This window comes from Chrysochloris asiatica, unplaced genomic scaffold (genome assembly GCF_000296735.1).
Source record: "Chrysochloris asiatica unplaced genomic scaffold, ChrAsi1.0 scaffold00305, whole genome shotgun sequence".
Classification (NCBI taxonomy): domain Eukaryota; kingdom Metazoa; phylum Chordata; class Mammalia; order Afrosoricida; family Chrysochloridae; genus Chrysochloris; species Chrysochloris asiatica.
Genome location: NW_006408823.1, coordinates 165,087 through 182,146, shown reverse-complemented (window position 1 = coordinate 182,146; position 17,060 = coordinate 165,087). Strand labels below are relative to the sequence as shown.

The window sequence follows — 17,060 nt, the reverse complement described above, 5'->3', positions numbered from 1 at the left end:
AACAGAGAGGGAAAGAGTCTTCAAATCAAGTTTCAATGCTATCCACTCTGTACACAGACTGGATAGGAGCGGGCAACTTGGACACTGACTACCTAAAATGAAGGGGCTATAAAGGCACAAAGTGACTGGCTTACAAGGTTTCAAGAGGGAGTTTAGCTTAAGAGTATGGGGGGAAAGAAAGAGTCCCCACTGAATGGCTGTCATCTTGTCTGGATGGGTCTGGTGAAGATAGATAGCGATAAGATTTGTTAAGATTCAATAGTGAATAACTATTATCATGACTAATTGAGACTGTCACAATTGTAAAGGTAGAAGTTTTGTAATAAAAAAAGGGGAGTGGTTAATCTTACAGTCCAGAAACAGAGGATCCTAGGATCATCGAGAGGAACACACAAGTAGAATGCGGGACCTTCTCCAGAGAAGCAGCAGCACCAGAGATGGGGGCATGGAGAAGGGGAGCGGCTGAGGACTGTAGTAGATTCATGGACTAAGAAAAGAAGGACTAAGAGCCGGTGACCAGGAGCAGACTTGCAGAATGTGCCCTTTGGAGATGTAATTTATTATACATGCCTGAGTGGGTTTTTTTGTTTGTGTGTTTTTTAAAAAAGCTAAAGTGAATAGAAAAAAATGCTGTTAACTGATGGTACATGGAGGGGATTGTAATCGATGTAATGAAGAAAAGTATATGATTTGTTGAATGTAAAACTGATGATCTGCCCTGTAAACTTTCACTCAATCCACAATAAAAACCTTAAAAAAATCAAAAGGGCAACATTTACCTAAGAACAAAGTTGAGAAGTGATGGGAAGGAGGGTTGAATGGAAATAGGAATCACAGGAATGAAGCAGGATACCTGTTGTTCACAGAGGGGATTGCAATCATGCAACAAAATGTATGATCTGTTGCCTGTAAAACTGATGATCTTATTTGTAAACCTTTACTCAATTTACAATAAAAGTTAAAATAAAGGAGAAAAAAAAAGAGTACAATGCTCAAGGCAGACTTTCTTTACTAATTAAGCTAAACTACTACTGTTTGTAATAAAGACTCCAGGGGTTGGTTTGTTTAAGGTTTAAAGATGATCTCAGAGCGATAGTTTCTGGAGTCTGTCCAGTCCCAATGGCTCTAGAAAGTCCGGTGTGGTGCTGCAGGATAATGGGCTGGACTGCAAGGTCGGTGGTTCAAACTCACTAGCTGCTCCTCAGAAACCCTATACAGGGTCACTATGGGTCAGAATTGATTTGACAGCACTTAACAACAACAATAGCTCTAGGAAGTCTGAATTTCATAAGAATTTGAAATTCTCTCCTGTGTTTTTAATCCCTTTGCCTAGCAATTTTTTTACTGGATACCAAACAAACATTAGGGATTTTTTTCTTATTGGATGTTGAGTATTTCCATACACCTTAAAATACTGGGCTTAGCTGTATGTGTGAGCTTTAAAAAGTTCACGGGAAAATGTAATGAAAAGATAACGGAATTCTGAGCACATTGGTCACCGATAAAGAGAAGTGGGGGAAAAACAGCAATGAAGTTGGGCCCTAAATCCGACCACGTTCAATAGACTCCTGTCAACCTGGGTTGAGACATGGCTGGCCAGCAATACGAAGAGACCTGGGGACTCCGGGGCCCAGGGACAGGGACATGGCCATAGAGGGCTAAAGTGGAGAGTGAAGGGTCCGGCTGATATGAAGTGAGGGGAGATGCACAAGAACACCCATACTTGCAGATAGTACCCATTTCACCTAGCTTCAATGGCTGGATGACCAGAACTCGACTCGAGGAAGAAAGAAGAGGAAAAAAAGAGTAATCCGCTAAATTTGATGAACTTGACCTATGCTTGTGGATGTAGTAGCTCAAAAGAGGGAACAAATCTTTACAGTGAGGATCATTCCTACCTCCTCAGTACACAGGGTTGATAGGAATGGGCAACTTAGACATTGGCTACCCAAAATGGAGGTGCTACAAAAGGCATGAAGTGTCTGGCTTACAAGCTTTCAAGAGGGAGCCTAGTTTCAGAGGGTACAGGGGAAGACAGAATCTACACTGAGTAGTTTCCAACCTGGCTAGACGGGGCTGGTGAAAGGACATGGGGATAAGACTCTTGTGGTTCAATAGTGAATTGCTATCAGGACTGACTGTGAGGGTTGGAAATGTAAAGGTAGATGTTTTGTAACAAAAGGAAAGGAGGGGCTGATCTTGCAGTGCAGGAGTGGAGGACCCTGGGACCATCAAGGGAGAAAAGCGGAGTGTGGGACCCTATCAGGAGAAGCAGTGACGCCAGAGATGGAGGCAGAGACGATGATGTGGAGAGATGGAGTGGCTGGGGTCTCTGGACTCTGGGAGGGAGAGGGTTTGTGTGTTGACAACCAGGGGGCAGGCTTGCAGAGTGTACCCTTTGGCTGTTTGATGATGCATGCAGGGAACTGTAATCATTGCAATGAAACGAAATGATATGATGAATGTAAAGCAAAGGTTCTCCCGTGTATACTATCACATATTTCACAATAAAAACTAAAAAAAAAAAAAAGATAATGGAATTCTTCCACAAATGTTTGAAGCCCCTCCTATGAATCCAAAGGGTCCATATTTACTCTCTAAGGCAAAGATGAGAAGATAGGGGGGCAGGGAAAGTAGAGGGGTGGAAATGGAACAACCAGGACACAGAGTGTTGACAAGGTAGGGAAAACGTAACCAATGTCCCTGGACAATCTATATAGAAACTGTCAAACAGGATCCTGTGTAACGTCTGTGAAATTAACTAGAGTATCTGTGAGGAATAGTATCTAGAGGTTTACTAAGAGTTCTGGTATGGCACTGTAGGATAAGCACTGGACTGCTAACTACAAATTTGGTGGTTCAAAGCTACCAGTCACTCCTCGGAAACCCCATCCCGTGTTACTATGAGGGGAACCAACTTGACAGCACATAACAATACCTGGTGTGGCTCTGTAGGATCAGCACTGAACTGTGAACCACAAGGCTGGCAGTTCAAACCCACCAGCTGCTCCATGGACACCCTATACAGGGTCGCTATGAGTCGGAACCAACTCAATGGTGCACAACAACAAAGATTTTAGAATTCTCCCTTTATCCCTGGTATCCTCAAGTTTATGACAAAGTTCCATGGTCTGCATCTTCTTTCATCTGTCATACTAGCCACTTGGTGCACCTCTTCGATCTAACAGAAATCTTGCGTTTCTCTTGGATAGTGGCCTTACCTGTTTCCTCCGGTTGCTCAATGTTCCATGAGTAGAAGACCTGACCTCCTGGGAATGAGCCTCTAATTGTCTTATCTTTCCTACTGTCATCTCTTACTTTTTATTCTCTTCCCAGAGTTTTTCAACTCTATCCCCCAATTCTTCTGAACAGTTTGGCTAACACACTGTAATTTCCAAGAGCTCTTCCTGGTTTTCAGTCTTTTAAAACAGCAGCCAGTTCTTGTTTCGTGGGTGCACTATCTTCTTTTAATACCTCTACAGACATCAGAGCTTTTCTGCAATACTCGGCTCTTACCAGAATTTTCTGTTTCTTCCTGGGTCCTGGACTCTGTTGACTTATTGTAATTTTATTTTCAAATTAGACACCCTCATATCTGTTGGTCCTTTTAACCTGTTTGTTCACATTTAACCAGGAGGCACACAACAGGTGACTGGAAACTCTTTTGGGATTGGACGTGTTCAACATGAACACATTCAAAGTATGAAAGACAAAGTCTCACAATCCTTGTTTCCAAGGAGTTCTTCTGGCTGTGCTACTTCTAAGACAAATTCGTCCCTTCCTCTGGCGATCCACTGTATACTGACGGCTTGTTGATATCTGTGAGTGACTAGGTGGCGAGTGGCCCAGCTCTTTTGATGAGGAATCCTCATGGGTCAGCACCTACGATTTTGCCACTGCTCCTGTTGCTCCAGAGAAGACTCCTCTAATCCCTAGCTGGCGTGATATACACCTGGCAGCCCAGAAACCTGAAAAGGAGCACCACAGGCATCCGGGGCATCTCACTATCCACTAAGTGGACATTCACTTAATCCCCACTTATCAATGTGTGTCCCCAAAGTTTCTGCAGTCCTTAATCGATACTTCCAAGTGCTGGCCAAGTGTGGGGTTTCAAAAAGTTCATGGAAAAATGAAGTTCTTCCGCAAGCTGTTTGTCTCCCCCTTGTAATAAAATGTTGCCAGTCTATCTAGGGCAGATGCTAAGACTCAAATATCTCTCAATTCCCTAGTGGTTAGTTAGCCCAGTAGCTAGACACAGTGGGCACCCAGTAAGAGCTGGGTAAAGCAGAAATATGTCCCAGCACATGCCAGCCAAACCTTGGGGTCAGAGAGTCTTGCCTGGCAGCACACGGAGTCCTTAGCATTGATACTTCAAAACTTCTCTCTTCGCATATCACTTACTCACATTTCTGGAAAACAGGTACCTTATTCCCTCCAAATTACCTAAATACACCCTCTCTCAACCACAAAGGTGATCCTACCACCTCATGGTCATGACGCTTTTTCGATGATATTCTGAACCCAGCCCTCCCTCCCTCACTCCTCCGACAATGATCACATACTGTCAAGGGAACTGACCCCGCTCAACCAAGGCAGCACGATTGTATGGTGAGAATCTGTGCTCAGTTGCTTAAATGTGGGAGGAAGGACAATCAGGTCAAATTGTGGGGTGCTCTTTGCAGTTTAGTTGCCCACCCCTGTGGACATGAAATCCAAACTTCGGGTTGGGTTTCCACAGGAATGCCAATCAAAAGAGAGCATCGTGTAAGAAAAACAGAAAAACATTTCTGTGTTGTTAACATGTAAGTCAGATCAGATGCAGGAAAACCTAAACAACACGCTCTTCTGTACCCTAAAAACCACAGTAGCTGACGGTGGTCAGCACAGAAACCTCACATGTAAAATTTAGGGAAAAACAGATAAAAAGCGAAGAAAATAACTGACTAAAAAAATTTAAATAATTGGTATTATTGTTAAGTGCCACGAAGTCAGTTCTGACTCATGGTGACCCTGTAAAGGGTTTCTGAGGCTGTAAACCTTTATGGGAACAGAAAGCCTCATTCTTCTCCCATGGAGCAGCTGGTGAGTTTGAACCAGCAACTTTGTGGTTGTCCTATGGAGCCATGGTATTTACCAACTGTCACATGGTGGTGGTTAAGTACTATAGGATCAGTTCTGACTCAAGTGACCCTGTACAGAGTTTTTAAGGCTGTAAATGTTTGTGGGAGCAGAAAGCCTCATCGTTCACCCGTGGAACAGCTGGTAGTTTTGAACTGCTGACCTTGAGGTTAGCAGCCCGACTCATAAACACTACGCTACCAGAGGTCCTAAACTGTCTTATGTTGTTGTTAAGTGCGTCAAGTTGGTTCTGATCCACAGCGACCCTGTATAGGGTTTTTGAGGAGTGGCTGGTGAGCTTGAACTGCCAATCTTGTGGTTCAAACTGACTATGCAGTCCAGCGCACGAACCCACAGCGCCACCCCAGGGCTCCAACTGTCACATCGTCTTCTGAAATTAATGAGTGTGATATTGACCTATGAACTTCGATGTGTGGTGGCTGTCGGTGGTTGTGTGCCAGCTGTGATACACCTCACAGCGGCCCTATAGAAGGATTCTGAGGCTATACATTGTCTCCCGAGGAGCAGCTGGTGAGCTGGCTGCCGACCTGGTGCCTGGCAGTGGGGTGTGAGCCACAACACAACCTGGGCTCTTTTTATATTCAAATAACAAAATAAATTATACTATCAAGTAAAAATTATCTAATAACATAAAGATATTAAATTAAATGTAATTTTAAAAATACAAGTAACTTCATCTGAGTTAATTGGCCTAATAATGTGTTCAGTGCTTCTGTCCCACTTCATTTGTTGAGCAGTGCCTGGGGTCTTCCACGCTTGCAAATGGCCAGCTAGGGTACACAATTGGTCTCTATATGCCTGAAGCAACAGAGAAAGGAGAGGCAGGAAGGAGGAGGAAATGAAATGTATGGCTAATGCCAAGACACCAGAGCTGTGTGGTGCCCACTCACCATCATTAAACATTGTGATCAGAGATACTATCAAAACATCCTGATCAAAAGGGGGGGAAATGCAGAAGAGAATTTCAAATTTTCAGCAACTCGAGATATTCTGGGGTTATGGAGGATAGATGAACCCCTGAAATTATGCCCTGAAACAGTCTTTAAACCAAAACCAGTCTATCAAGTCTTCTTCAAACCAAACAATGTTGTTGTTGTTAAGTGCCACTGAATTGGTTCCAAGTCACAGTGACCCTGCATAGGGTTTCCAAGGAGCGGTTGGTGGCTTTGAATCACCACCTTACGGTTCAAATCGACCTTGCAATCTAGGGCTTATCCTACAGCGTCACACCAGGACTCCAAACAACAGGTTAGTTTAACCAGTAAAAGAAAAGGTCTGCCTTTAGCCCTGTGCTCTCCCAAGAGCTATCTCTATGGAATCTAACAGACAATAGCTCAGAAGATTAGAGGGGAGCCTTCGGGGCAGGGAAACTGAGGGAGGAGCAACTCAGAGAAGGAGGTTGCGAATGACTGCACACCCCGAAGAAGGTCATGAATGTCACGACACTACATATAGAGTAAGGGTCTACAGAAGTAATGTTAAGTCTCTGACTTTGTGAATTCCACCCCTCTGTCACTTGTCTGACAGCAGGCCGATTCTTCGGGAGCTAGTCCGCCTAATTTACTTCTGGGTTACGATGCAGGTCAGAAATGCAACCCTGCCCTAGCACGCTGTCCTTCGACCCCTCTCCCTACAGAGGGAGAAGCAAGAAACCTGCCACCTCTCCTTCGGGGTGGACTAAAGTCTTCACATGGTTTAGTTAAGAAAAAAGCTTCCTGAAGACATGTTGGCTGGTGGTCACAGGCGAAGGAGTTTGGAATCTCGGAAGGGGCAATGTAACGGGGTAGGGGGGAAACCCAGGTCGGCCTTTTCCAGACTTCATAGGAGCAAAGCCAGCTTTCTAAGAGAATAAGGAGTATTCAAATGTGGACCCTTTCTGTTGCTCAATTTTCAAGAGAAAACAAGTTCTCATCTGAGTTAACCAGCCTTCTTTCAGTGTGGTATTGAACATGCGCAGAAGGAATGAAAACTATAAACTAAAACGAGGGCAACAATTAAAGGTGGGTGCAGTGAGCTACAGTCAGACGCTACCCAACAATTCTGAAAGCCAGTTCCAGCCCCAAGTCTGTTCCGCTGATTCTGAAGGGAAACACATCGACAATGACCAAGATGTAGATACACTGCTTAAAAGGAGTCCTGGTTGTGCTAGGTTTAAAGCACTCAGTGCTGACAGGTCAATGGTTCAAATCTCATCTACTCGGCAGGAAAAAGATGCAGCACTCTGCTAAAGTACAGACTTACAGTCGGGCGACCTCTATAGGACAGTTCCACCTAGGGCCGCTACAAGTCAGAACCAACTCAACAGCACTGGGTTTGCTTACTTGCTTTGTACATGAGGAGCTTCAAAAAATTCAAGGAAGAAATCCATTTTCTTTTCCTTCCATTTCTCCACAAACTTTTTGAAGCCGCCTCAAGTAGTATTTTAGCCTTCTCTTTGGTTTTTGTCCTATGGTTCTGAATCATTCTGAACACATGCATTCCCAAGTTTTTGGAGGCCAATGAAGCAACAGTAAAATCACTCTTTGGAATTTACTTTGGTTTGTATTGAAGCGTCTCAGGGTACAAGCACAGGAGTTGCTTTCGCAAGCAGCTGGCTTAGTGAACAGAGTATGTGACCTTCCAAAGCCTCCAATTTCCCATTTACCTACAACACAAGGTTTTAGCCTGCCCGGGTCCCTGGAGGAAGGGTCAGAAGTCATTGTCACTCTCATCCAGGGGCTCAGGTTTGCGGATCCTGCGACTGGGCTTGGCTGGGGACAGAACGATGCTCTCGTCTTCCAGATCATCATCGTCTTCTTCATCATCGTCCATGTCAATTTCACTGTCTTCTGAGTCATCCTGGAGAAGAACACAAGTGCAACTTGGGGTTGCATCCTGTTTCCCACATTGTGTGCGTAGAGACCCTGCCTCCTGGTTTTACCTGCAGCTGATGGGGTTAAAGCACAGTAAGTTGTGCCCCCCAACCTGAAGGAAGGGCTCGGAGGAGAAAGGGGGTGCACCAAGCCTATATACTGCCTCCAAAGCAGGACCTTCAAATGCTGATGTGCTAGTTGGGCCTGGCGCTGGGGGCCGGCTCTCACCCTGATGTCTGGAAGCCCTGTGGGATCCGCCCTGTGTGCCCCTGGGGATCCCGGGACCCACGGGGCAGAGTGATGAGAGACAGGAGAGAGGCTGTCAGAGTGGAGGTAGAAAAGAATGCAGCAAATACGTGTAAAGAGCAAAGACAAGGAGACACTCGCTCTTTCATCACCTCAACGAATGAAATGCATCTGCTTGCCAGAGACTTTCTAGGTTTTAAAGAGGGCAGTCCCCTGTCCCAGGAACCCTCTGAGTTCTGGGTCAACCAGACGGCTGGTCCCACTATCCAGGTCCTTCCCATGAGCACACACTATGCTGACATTGGCAGACCTCAGAGAAACTGAGGCTGGCTCCAGACCACCGCAATCCAGCAAGTCACATGCATCTTTGGGTTTTGCAGTATGGCTAGAGGTGACGTTAGCAGCTGACTGTAGCCTAGGAAGTGTGCAACAGCTCGGTGGGAACGTCAGGAATAAGACGGCAAAGACTGAATTGGACAGAGAGACACGAAGTGAGCACATGCCGCTGGAAGAGTAGACATGCTAGGCGGATGGGTGAAATACGCATTTTCTGTGAAGCACAAGAGCTATACATAAGCTGCACACTTTCTGTTTTTCATAAATTAAGATGTGTGCTTTGTGAAAACTTGAAATAATCACCGAAGTGTGAAGCATAAAGTAAAACACAGTCGGCTTCCTGTCACGCGGGCTGCTGGAGGCACATAACGTGCACACCTTCTACACAAAAACCTGAGCTGTACCCATCCTGCTGAGGCCTCAGCGCCTCGGTTCCCTGATGGAGAGGGACTGGCTGGGCAGTACTAACCTGACACCAGCGGACTGCGCTCATCTTCTTTCTACACAAAAACCTGAGCTGTACCCATCCTGCTGAGGCCTCAGCGCCTCGGTTCCCTGATGGAGAGGGACTGGCTGGGCAGTACTAACCTGACACCAGCGGACTGCGCTCATCTTCCTTCTACACAAAAACCTGAGCTGTACCCATCCTGCTGAGGCCTCAGCGCCTCGGTTCCCTGATGGAGAGGGACTGGCTGGGCAGTACTAACCTGACACCAGCGGACTGCGCTCATCTTCCTACTCTGGTTTCTTCCCTACTTGTTACAGAGCAATCCTGCCCGAGGCCGGTGCTGACTGACAGTCTCTCATCCGGGTGCTAAAGGCCAGGCCTTGGGAGTGTATTCTTCAACATTCTGGCCCTGACGGAGCTCAAGAGTGGGCCCGGGCCTACTGTAGCACCCCTCCACCTCAGACTGTAGTTAAGGCCAGAGGACCACCACCCATAGCTCCTCCCTCAGGCTGGTGCTCCACTTCCCCTCCTGGCACTTGGCCGCTCCCCATCCGACAGAGGGGAGAAACATCACTCCGGAGCCAATCCCTCCCTGGTTTAAACACAGACAAATAGACAAGGTTAAAAGAGAAAACCAACCTGCTTCTTGGCGCTGGAAGTCTTGCTTTTACCTATGTGAGCTGCTGCTGCTTCCGTCTTTGGAAAGCAAGAACGGAAAGAAGATGAGGAGAAAAAAGGAGAGCAAGCACATTCAGTGGAAAAGAAAGGAAACGAGTCCTCAGCGAGCAAAGAAAACCGTGCCGCGCCTACGGAAGCCAGACCCCGCCATGAGTCACGCACCAGGCTGCCCCGACTCTGGCCTGGCTGCACAGCCCCTCAGCGGTCTCGTAAAGGAGACCAGTCTGAGATGGGGGACACGGGACAGACCCTCAGAGGGACTCACATCATCATCCGAGTCTCCGCCCTGCATTGTGCCCACGATGCGCTTGCTGGGTCTCCCTGGGGGTAAGAAAACCACACAGAACAATGAGAGCCCACGGGACTGTGAGGAGCCCTGGAGGCACAGAGTTTAGCAGATGGAACCCACCCAGCCACTCCAAGAAAGATCTGCTGCACCTGCTTCTGTACAGATTGTTGTTGTTGTGACGTGCCATCGAGTCGGTTCCGACTCACAGTGACGCTGTATAGAGTTTCCAAGGAGCAGCTGGTGGGTTTGAACTGCAGACTTTGGGGTTCGCAGTCCAGTGCTGATCCTACAGTGCCACACCAGGTTACTGCCAAGGAAACCCTATGGGGCAGTTCTCTGTGACAGGGGGTCACTATGAATTGAAAAATTAACTCAGTGGCTCTTAACAATACCAGGAGTCACGACTGATGTCAGAGGAAGTGCCACGAGAATGAGATGGGGCCTGGCCGCCACCACTGAACCTTCTGACTGGGGCCACACTAACCAGACACTGAGAGAATGGGAGAGGAATATGGACCTCAACTTCCTTAGAAACAAACAAACAAAAAAACAGACCAATTGGATTGCTGGAGACTAGAGGGCTCCCTGAGATACTCTTCAACCCTGAACCCAAACTAACATAATTGAAACCACACGAGGTCCCACGCAGCTAAACAACAAATTGGCTCAAACCCCTGTGACTGCTGTGCTCCATCAAAAACATCACTGAGATGAGAGCAAATGGCCCACAGCGACCTTCTAACAAAGAGGAGAAGGGGAGAGGGAGGAAAACTAGATGAATGAAAATGGAACAACCAGAATGGAAATTATCACGTTCACCCACTGTAAAGAATGCAATCAGGGTCACTGAACAACGTGTGCAGCTGTGGGGCGAGAACTTGACCTGCTGCGTACACCTTCACCAAAAACACAGATAAATATCATCAAAAAGAAAAAAGTCAAAGAAATAAACAAGAAATCAGAGCATCCAGTTATCCTCCGAGAAGAGAGAAGAGAGAAGGGCAGTGAATGAGAAGAGTAGAACCTTCAATATGAGCATGTTTAACAACTTCAATCTTTTCTCCATTTACCATGATGTTATTTTTTGGCACACTTGTGAAGATTTTTGTTTTCTTTACATTGACTGAAGTGCAATCCACACTGAAGGCTGTAGTCTTTGATCTTCATCATCAAATACTTCAAATCCTCTTCGCTTTCAACAAGCAAGGCTGTGTCATCTGCCCATCACAGGCTGTTGATGAGTACTCTGCCAATCCTAATGCTGAGTTCCTCCTCATAGAATCCAGCTTCTTGGATTATTTGCTTAGTTGGCATACAGATGAATAAATTTGGTAAATGGATGCAACCCTGGAACAAACTTTCCTGATTTTAAACCATTCAGCGTCCCTTAGTTCTGTTTGAATGGCTGCCTCTTTGTCTATGTTACTTGTGAGCACAATGAAATGTTCTCTTCAGGCAGCAATATTAACCCTCGCTTGTCAAGATCTACACAGTGAAAGTCTTTGCATAATCAGTAAAGCACAGGTAAAAATCTTCCTGGCATTCTCTGCTTTCAGCCAAGGTCCGTCTAATGTCAGTACTAATATCCCCTGATCCACATCCTCAACGAATCTGGCTTAAGTCTCTGGCAGTTCTCTGTCAATGTGCTATGGCAGCAGTTTTTGAACTATATTTAGCCAAATTTTACTCGTATGAGGTATTAATGATATTCTCCAATGGATTCTGTAGTCCATGGGTCGGTCACCTCTCTTTGAAATAGGCACAACTATGGCTCGCTTTCGCCTCCAGTGCTGCATTAGCTTGTTGAAAGATTTCTGTTTGTCTTCCATCAATTCCGGGAGCTTTGTTCTTCAGCAATGCCATCATGCATCTTAGACTTCTTCCTTCAGTACCACTGGCTCTTGATATACTACCTCTTGAAATGGTCGAACACCATCGGCCACTTTCTTTTTGGTGCAGTGATTGTGTGTATTCCATCTTCTTTTGATGCTTTCTGCATCATTCAATATTTTGCCCATAGAATCCTTCAATATTGCAAGTTGAGGCTTGACATTTTCCTTCAGTTTTTTCAGCTTGAGAAATGCTGACCATGTTCTTCCTTTTTGGTTTTCTAACTCCAGATCTTTGCATACTTTGTGTAATACTTGTAATACTTGACTTCGTCTTCTGTTTGTTGTCGTTGTCTTTGTGTGCATTCTTTATTTCAAGTACCTACGAAACACTCCTACAAGTTATTCCTCAGGACAAGAACTAAGATCACCCTGTAAACACTCAGAGGCTACGTACACAACTTTACAGAACAGCTGGCCAGAGAACACAGTTCTGCGTGGACCTAGAAGAGAAGGAAACCAGATAGGGAAGGAAAGATGTCCATTGGAATCACATGCATTTGTCATCAGGGCAAATCTTGTAGCAGTCACAGAACCTGACGCTGTTTCTGGAAGGTTCCATGTGTCTAGTTGGCTACACCCCTGGTTGGAATGATTAGCTCAACAGTCATTCGAGTTCCTGGCCAGCCAAACTCCTGCAGCAAAAAGTCCCAAACTGAGGACCAAGTTCCTTCTCACAGGCCTGTCCTTCCAGTTTGGGAGCCCGTAGGCGGCCCAACCCGGTCCCAGAGCCTCCCTCCTCTGCCAGACACAGAAGGGTCTTAGCTCAGCCAGTGCCTCCCCCGATGGGCCAGGCAGTAACTCTCATCCATGTCCTATGGGCAGAGCTACTGCAGAAGCGCCCCAAGCCCAGGGCAGTTGGGGGCTGGGTTGGTGTCCAGGTAAGGGGGTCCCAAGCTCAAACCTGCAGGACCCTAAGCAGAGGGACCCTGGGTCCTTGTCTGGCAAGTGGCTTTGATCACTGTCTGAACTGGCTGGTGGGTCTGGTGCACCGCCCCTTTGTAGGGCCAGCCTGAGTTCAGACTGACATTGTTGGCAAAGTCTCCTCTAAATCCGGCTTATTCCACATGACTTTGTCTTCTTGAGATGCTCTTTGAAATTTTCTGTTCAGCTCTTTGCCTCTGTATTTCTTACGCGTGCATTAGCATCTCTACGCTGGAGAATACGTTTCAGACAGAGTCTCTCTGGTAAGCATTTTTGTCGTTTTCTCCTTTTTTGTCTTTGTAATGACCTTTTGCTTCCTTCCTGCATGATGTTCTCGCTATCAACCCATAACTCTTCTGTTCTTTGGTCATTAATGTCCAATGCATCAGAAATGAGACAATGTCTAAATTCAGGTGGGATATATTCAAGGTCGTATTTAAAAACCGAAATGGAAGCACCATTCGTCTGTCAGTCTGTCACACTGTGGTGGGTGTGTGTTTCTGGAAGGCTAGAAGTCATGCCACCAGTATTGTAAATAACAGGGTCACCCACATGGACAAGTTTAAGACAGACTAGGAAAGAGGAAAGGTGGGCTACTTCTGAATGTTTAGCCAATGAAAACCTTATGAACAGCAGTGGAACATTGTCAGGTAGCACCAGAATATTGAATATTGAAACATTATGAATAGCACCAGAATATTGTCAGATATAGTGCTAGAAGAAGAGTCCCTAAGGTTGGAAGGCACTCAAAATTCAACTGGGCAAGAGCTATCTCCTCAAAGTAGAGCTGACCATGATAACATGAATGGAATAGTTTACAGGACCTTCATTTGTAGATGGGCCACCAATGAGGAGAAACAGCTGTAAACATCCATCAATAATCAGGAGATGGAATGTATGAAATATGAATCTAGGAAAATCGGAAGTTGTCAAAAATGAAATGGAACGCATAAATACTGATACTTTAGGCACCAGTGAGTTGAAATGGACTGGGACTGGCCATTTTGAATCTGTCAATCATATGGTTTACTATGCCGGGAATGACAGAGATAAATGCCATCGCATTATCAACAAGAACATTTCAAGGTTTATCCTGAAGTACAGTGCTGTCCGTGATGGGATCATATCCATATGCCTATAAGACCAGTTAATACCACCGATTTTCAAATTTACCACGAAAGCCAGTGATCCCATTTAGAAATTGGGATTAAATCCCATTTTAAAAAATTAAATCCCATTTTAAAAACTTCTGTGATGGGTCAGAGAAAAAGAAGACCCCTAGTGAGAAGGACTGGAACAGTGGCAGCATCAATGGGCTCAAGCGTGGCAACAATTGTGAGGTTGGCCCAGGATCGGGCAAGTGTTTCTGTCTGTTGTGCATAGGGTCGCTATGAGTCAGTGCTGACTCGATGGCACCTAATAATGACAACAACACATAGTGCTCTTTGAGTCTATGCCTGCTGTGTGTGCGCATGTGCGCATGTGTAACTGAGGACTAGCATGGCTCCCACCTTAGACTGGGAATTGGGAGGTGAGGGGAGTTGCTCTTTGAGTCTATGCCTGCTGTGTGTGCGCGTGTGCGCATGTGTAACTGAGGACTAGCATGGCTCCCACCTTAGACTGGGAATTGGGAGGTGAGGGGAGTTGCTCTTTGAGTCTTTGACAAGAGAGTATAAATAAGAACAGTAACTTTCTAAAGGCAGAGGTGCTCACGTGAGTCCTTCGTACAGTAATTCTCTCACCATATGGGCTAGAGTGATCCCAGGGGCAGTCTGGGATCCAGAAAGGGCATGATACGTCCGGGGCCCAGGAACTGTATTCCCAAGGCCTTCTTGAGCAAAGGCAAGCCACAGCTAGGAACCAGCTCCTCTTGGTACAATAATGTTAGAAGCAAAGATCACACTGAGCACTCTAGGAGCCACATCCTGGCAAACAGGGCAGGACAGACATTGGAGCAAGCGCCATGTCTAGGGTCACTCCCAGTGAACTTGAGGACCTCTGTACCAAGCTGCGGTGCTTGTGGGAGAGACGCCCTGGGTGGGAGGTATTAAGGGTGGGCAGGGTCCGGATGGTGGGCTGCTGGGGTACCTTGCATGAGCACCTCCATGGCCGTGCGGGGCTTAGACAGCCGCCTCTCTTCCAGCTCACTGTCGGAATCATCGTCCTGAATGTCGATGTCCGAGTCCTCGTTACCTGGCAAGGACACACAGAAAACAAAAGGGCACTTAGAGCAAACAGACCAAGCCTTCGGTCACAGAACCGAAGCCCAACTCACCAACACCCTAAAGGACAGAGCAGAAGTGCCCTATGGGGTTTCCAAGATTCCCTTTTTTCAGGACAGACTGCCACATCTTTGTCCTACAGACTGGCTGGTAGGTTTGAATCACTAACCTTCTGGTTGGCAGCAGGTTCTTCAGCACAGTGTGCCCCCAGGGCCCCGTTACGTGTACATATACGTACAGAAACACTTATGCATATTTAATATTTATCTTTAAAATATTTTATAGACATATGCATGTGTATGAATAAATAATATATACTACACACACATATATAAGGGGGCTTCAAAATGTTAATGGGAATTTTCATTATCTTCTAATTTCATTTCTCCATGAACATTTCAAAGCCTCCTTGTATACACACATACCCACGTATGCATTTTGGTTAAGTGCCACTGAGTTGGTTCCAACTCATAGCCACCCTGTATAGGGTTTCTGAGAAGCAGCTGGTGTGTCTGAACTGCCGACCTTACTGTTAGTAGTCCAGTGTTTATCCTACCACGCCATACCATGATTACATATATGTGTATACATCTCAATTTTTCAAGACTGAAAGTGCCATTCTGGTCTAAGCAGCAGGGTTTCCCTCTGGTGTGTGAAGGGGTCAGGATGAGTCGGAGCTGACTCGGTGACACTTCCCAAGGACGTCCCCAGCACAGCCTTACTTCCACTCTTCAACAGGCGCTTTTCTTCTTCCTTTAGCTTACTCTGCATCAGACGGAGCGTGTTCTCAGCTTCCTGTGTGACGGGAAAAACCAGGCTCAGAAAAGATGGCCCTCTGGGGACTGTTTAATTATTCTTTGCCTTTTGGGGACGCCTACTACATCTATGATCCAGAAAAGGAAAGCTCTGAACTAGAGGCAAGGGACGAGGACAGAGATCACCTGAGCTACCATGCTGTCCCAAACCCAGACACCTTTCTCCCTATGACCACTCCACAGACCCAAAGCAAAGGCTTCGTCCACTTTCACCAAAAGCACAATAAAATATTCCTTTAAAAAAAATGATTATGTATTTCACTGCATTAAAAATAAAAAAGAAGAGATTGAGTATTCCAAGACAGTGGAACAGAGCATTACCCCAGGTATGGCCCATGTATCACATGTCCGGGAACATGACCACACCATGTGATGACATACCATCAAATCTGACAGCCCCAGGTGACCTGGATGACAGACTCCCAGCCAATCCTGAGATGACGGGAAGAACACATATCCGCTGGCTTTTCTCCACAAGGATATTTAGAACTGACAATAGCAACGACACACAAGGAGTGGTTTGTCCAGCGGGGCGGAGTGAGCACTCACCTCAAACTTCTCTTGCTCCATCCGATGATGATCTTCAAGCTGCTGCTCCAGGTAAGTCAGGTTGCGGAATTTCTCAAGATAGACATCATATTGCTTCTGCAGTTCTTCCTCAATCTTCTCGTATTCATCCATAAAGGCGGGCCTAGCAAGACAAAGGGAATCTTGGTGTGGCCTGTGGGTTAATGTGCTGGACTGTAAGGTCATTTGAACTGCAACGGCAGTGGTTCAAGCTCACTAGTCACTCCTCGGAAACCCTATGCAGGGTCGCTATGTGTCAGAACCGACTCAACAGCACTTAACAAAAACAGCAAGACGAAGTGGAATGAAAAGTAAAAAACCTATTAAGATGCTGTCGCTTGAGACTGGGATTCTGAGCTCCAGACCCCGCCATGGTTTTCTTAGGAACCCCTTAATGGAGAAAGCCCCCCTGCTCCTGTAAATGCTTAAAGGTGAGTTCCCTTTTCTCTCTCAAAAAGCAAGTACAGAGAACAAACAAGATGGCGGATCAGGTGGAAGTGCAGTGAGGCGCTCCGCCAGCAACAATGCAGACAGAATACCCAACCAAGCAGGCTCAGGGGATTGTTCCAGAACTCTGAACCACATATAAAAAGGAGGATTTATAAGGTTGGAAGGCTTACAGCCAGGGGAATTTGAGGCAGAAGCAAGAAATCCA

The 17,060-nt window shown here is 46.1% G+C and overlaps 1 protein-coding gene across 1 annotated transcript in view; it reads right to left on the bottom strand.

The window, feature by feature from the left end:
- Positions 1 to 7,827: 7,827 nt before the first annotated feature.
- CLUAP1 (clusterin associated protein 1) overlaps positions 7,828 to 17,060 on the bottom strand; it is a 28,353-nt gene continuing 19,120 nt past the window's right edge. The window contains exons 8-12 of the mRNA XM_006874871.1: positions 16,388 to 16,529; positions 15,746 to 15,818; positions 14,890 to 14,994; positions 9,965 to 10,020; positions 7,828 to 7,977 (exon numbers count right to left, since the gene is read on the bottom strand). Coding sequence (XP_006874933.1) covers positions 7,828 to 7,977; positions 9,965 to 10,020; positions 14,890 to 14,994; positions 15,746 to 15,818; positions 16,388 to 16,529 — 526 coding nt within the window. The remainder of the gene's footprint in view (positions 7,978 to 9,964; positions 10,021 to 14,889; positions 14,995 to 15,745; positions 15,819 to 16,387; positions 16,530 to 17,060) is intronic.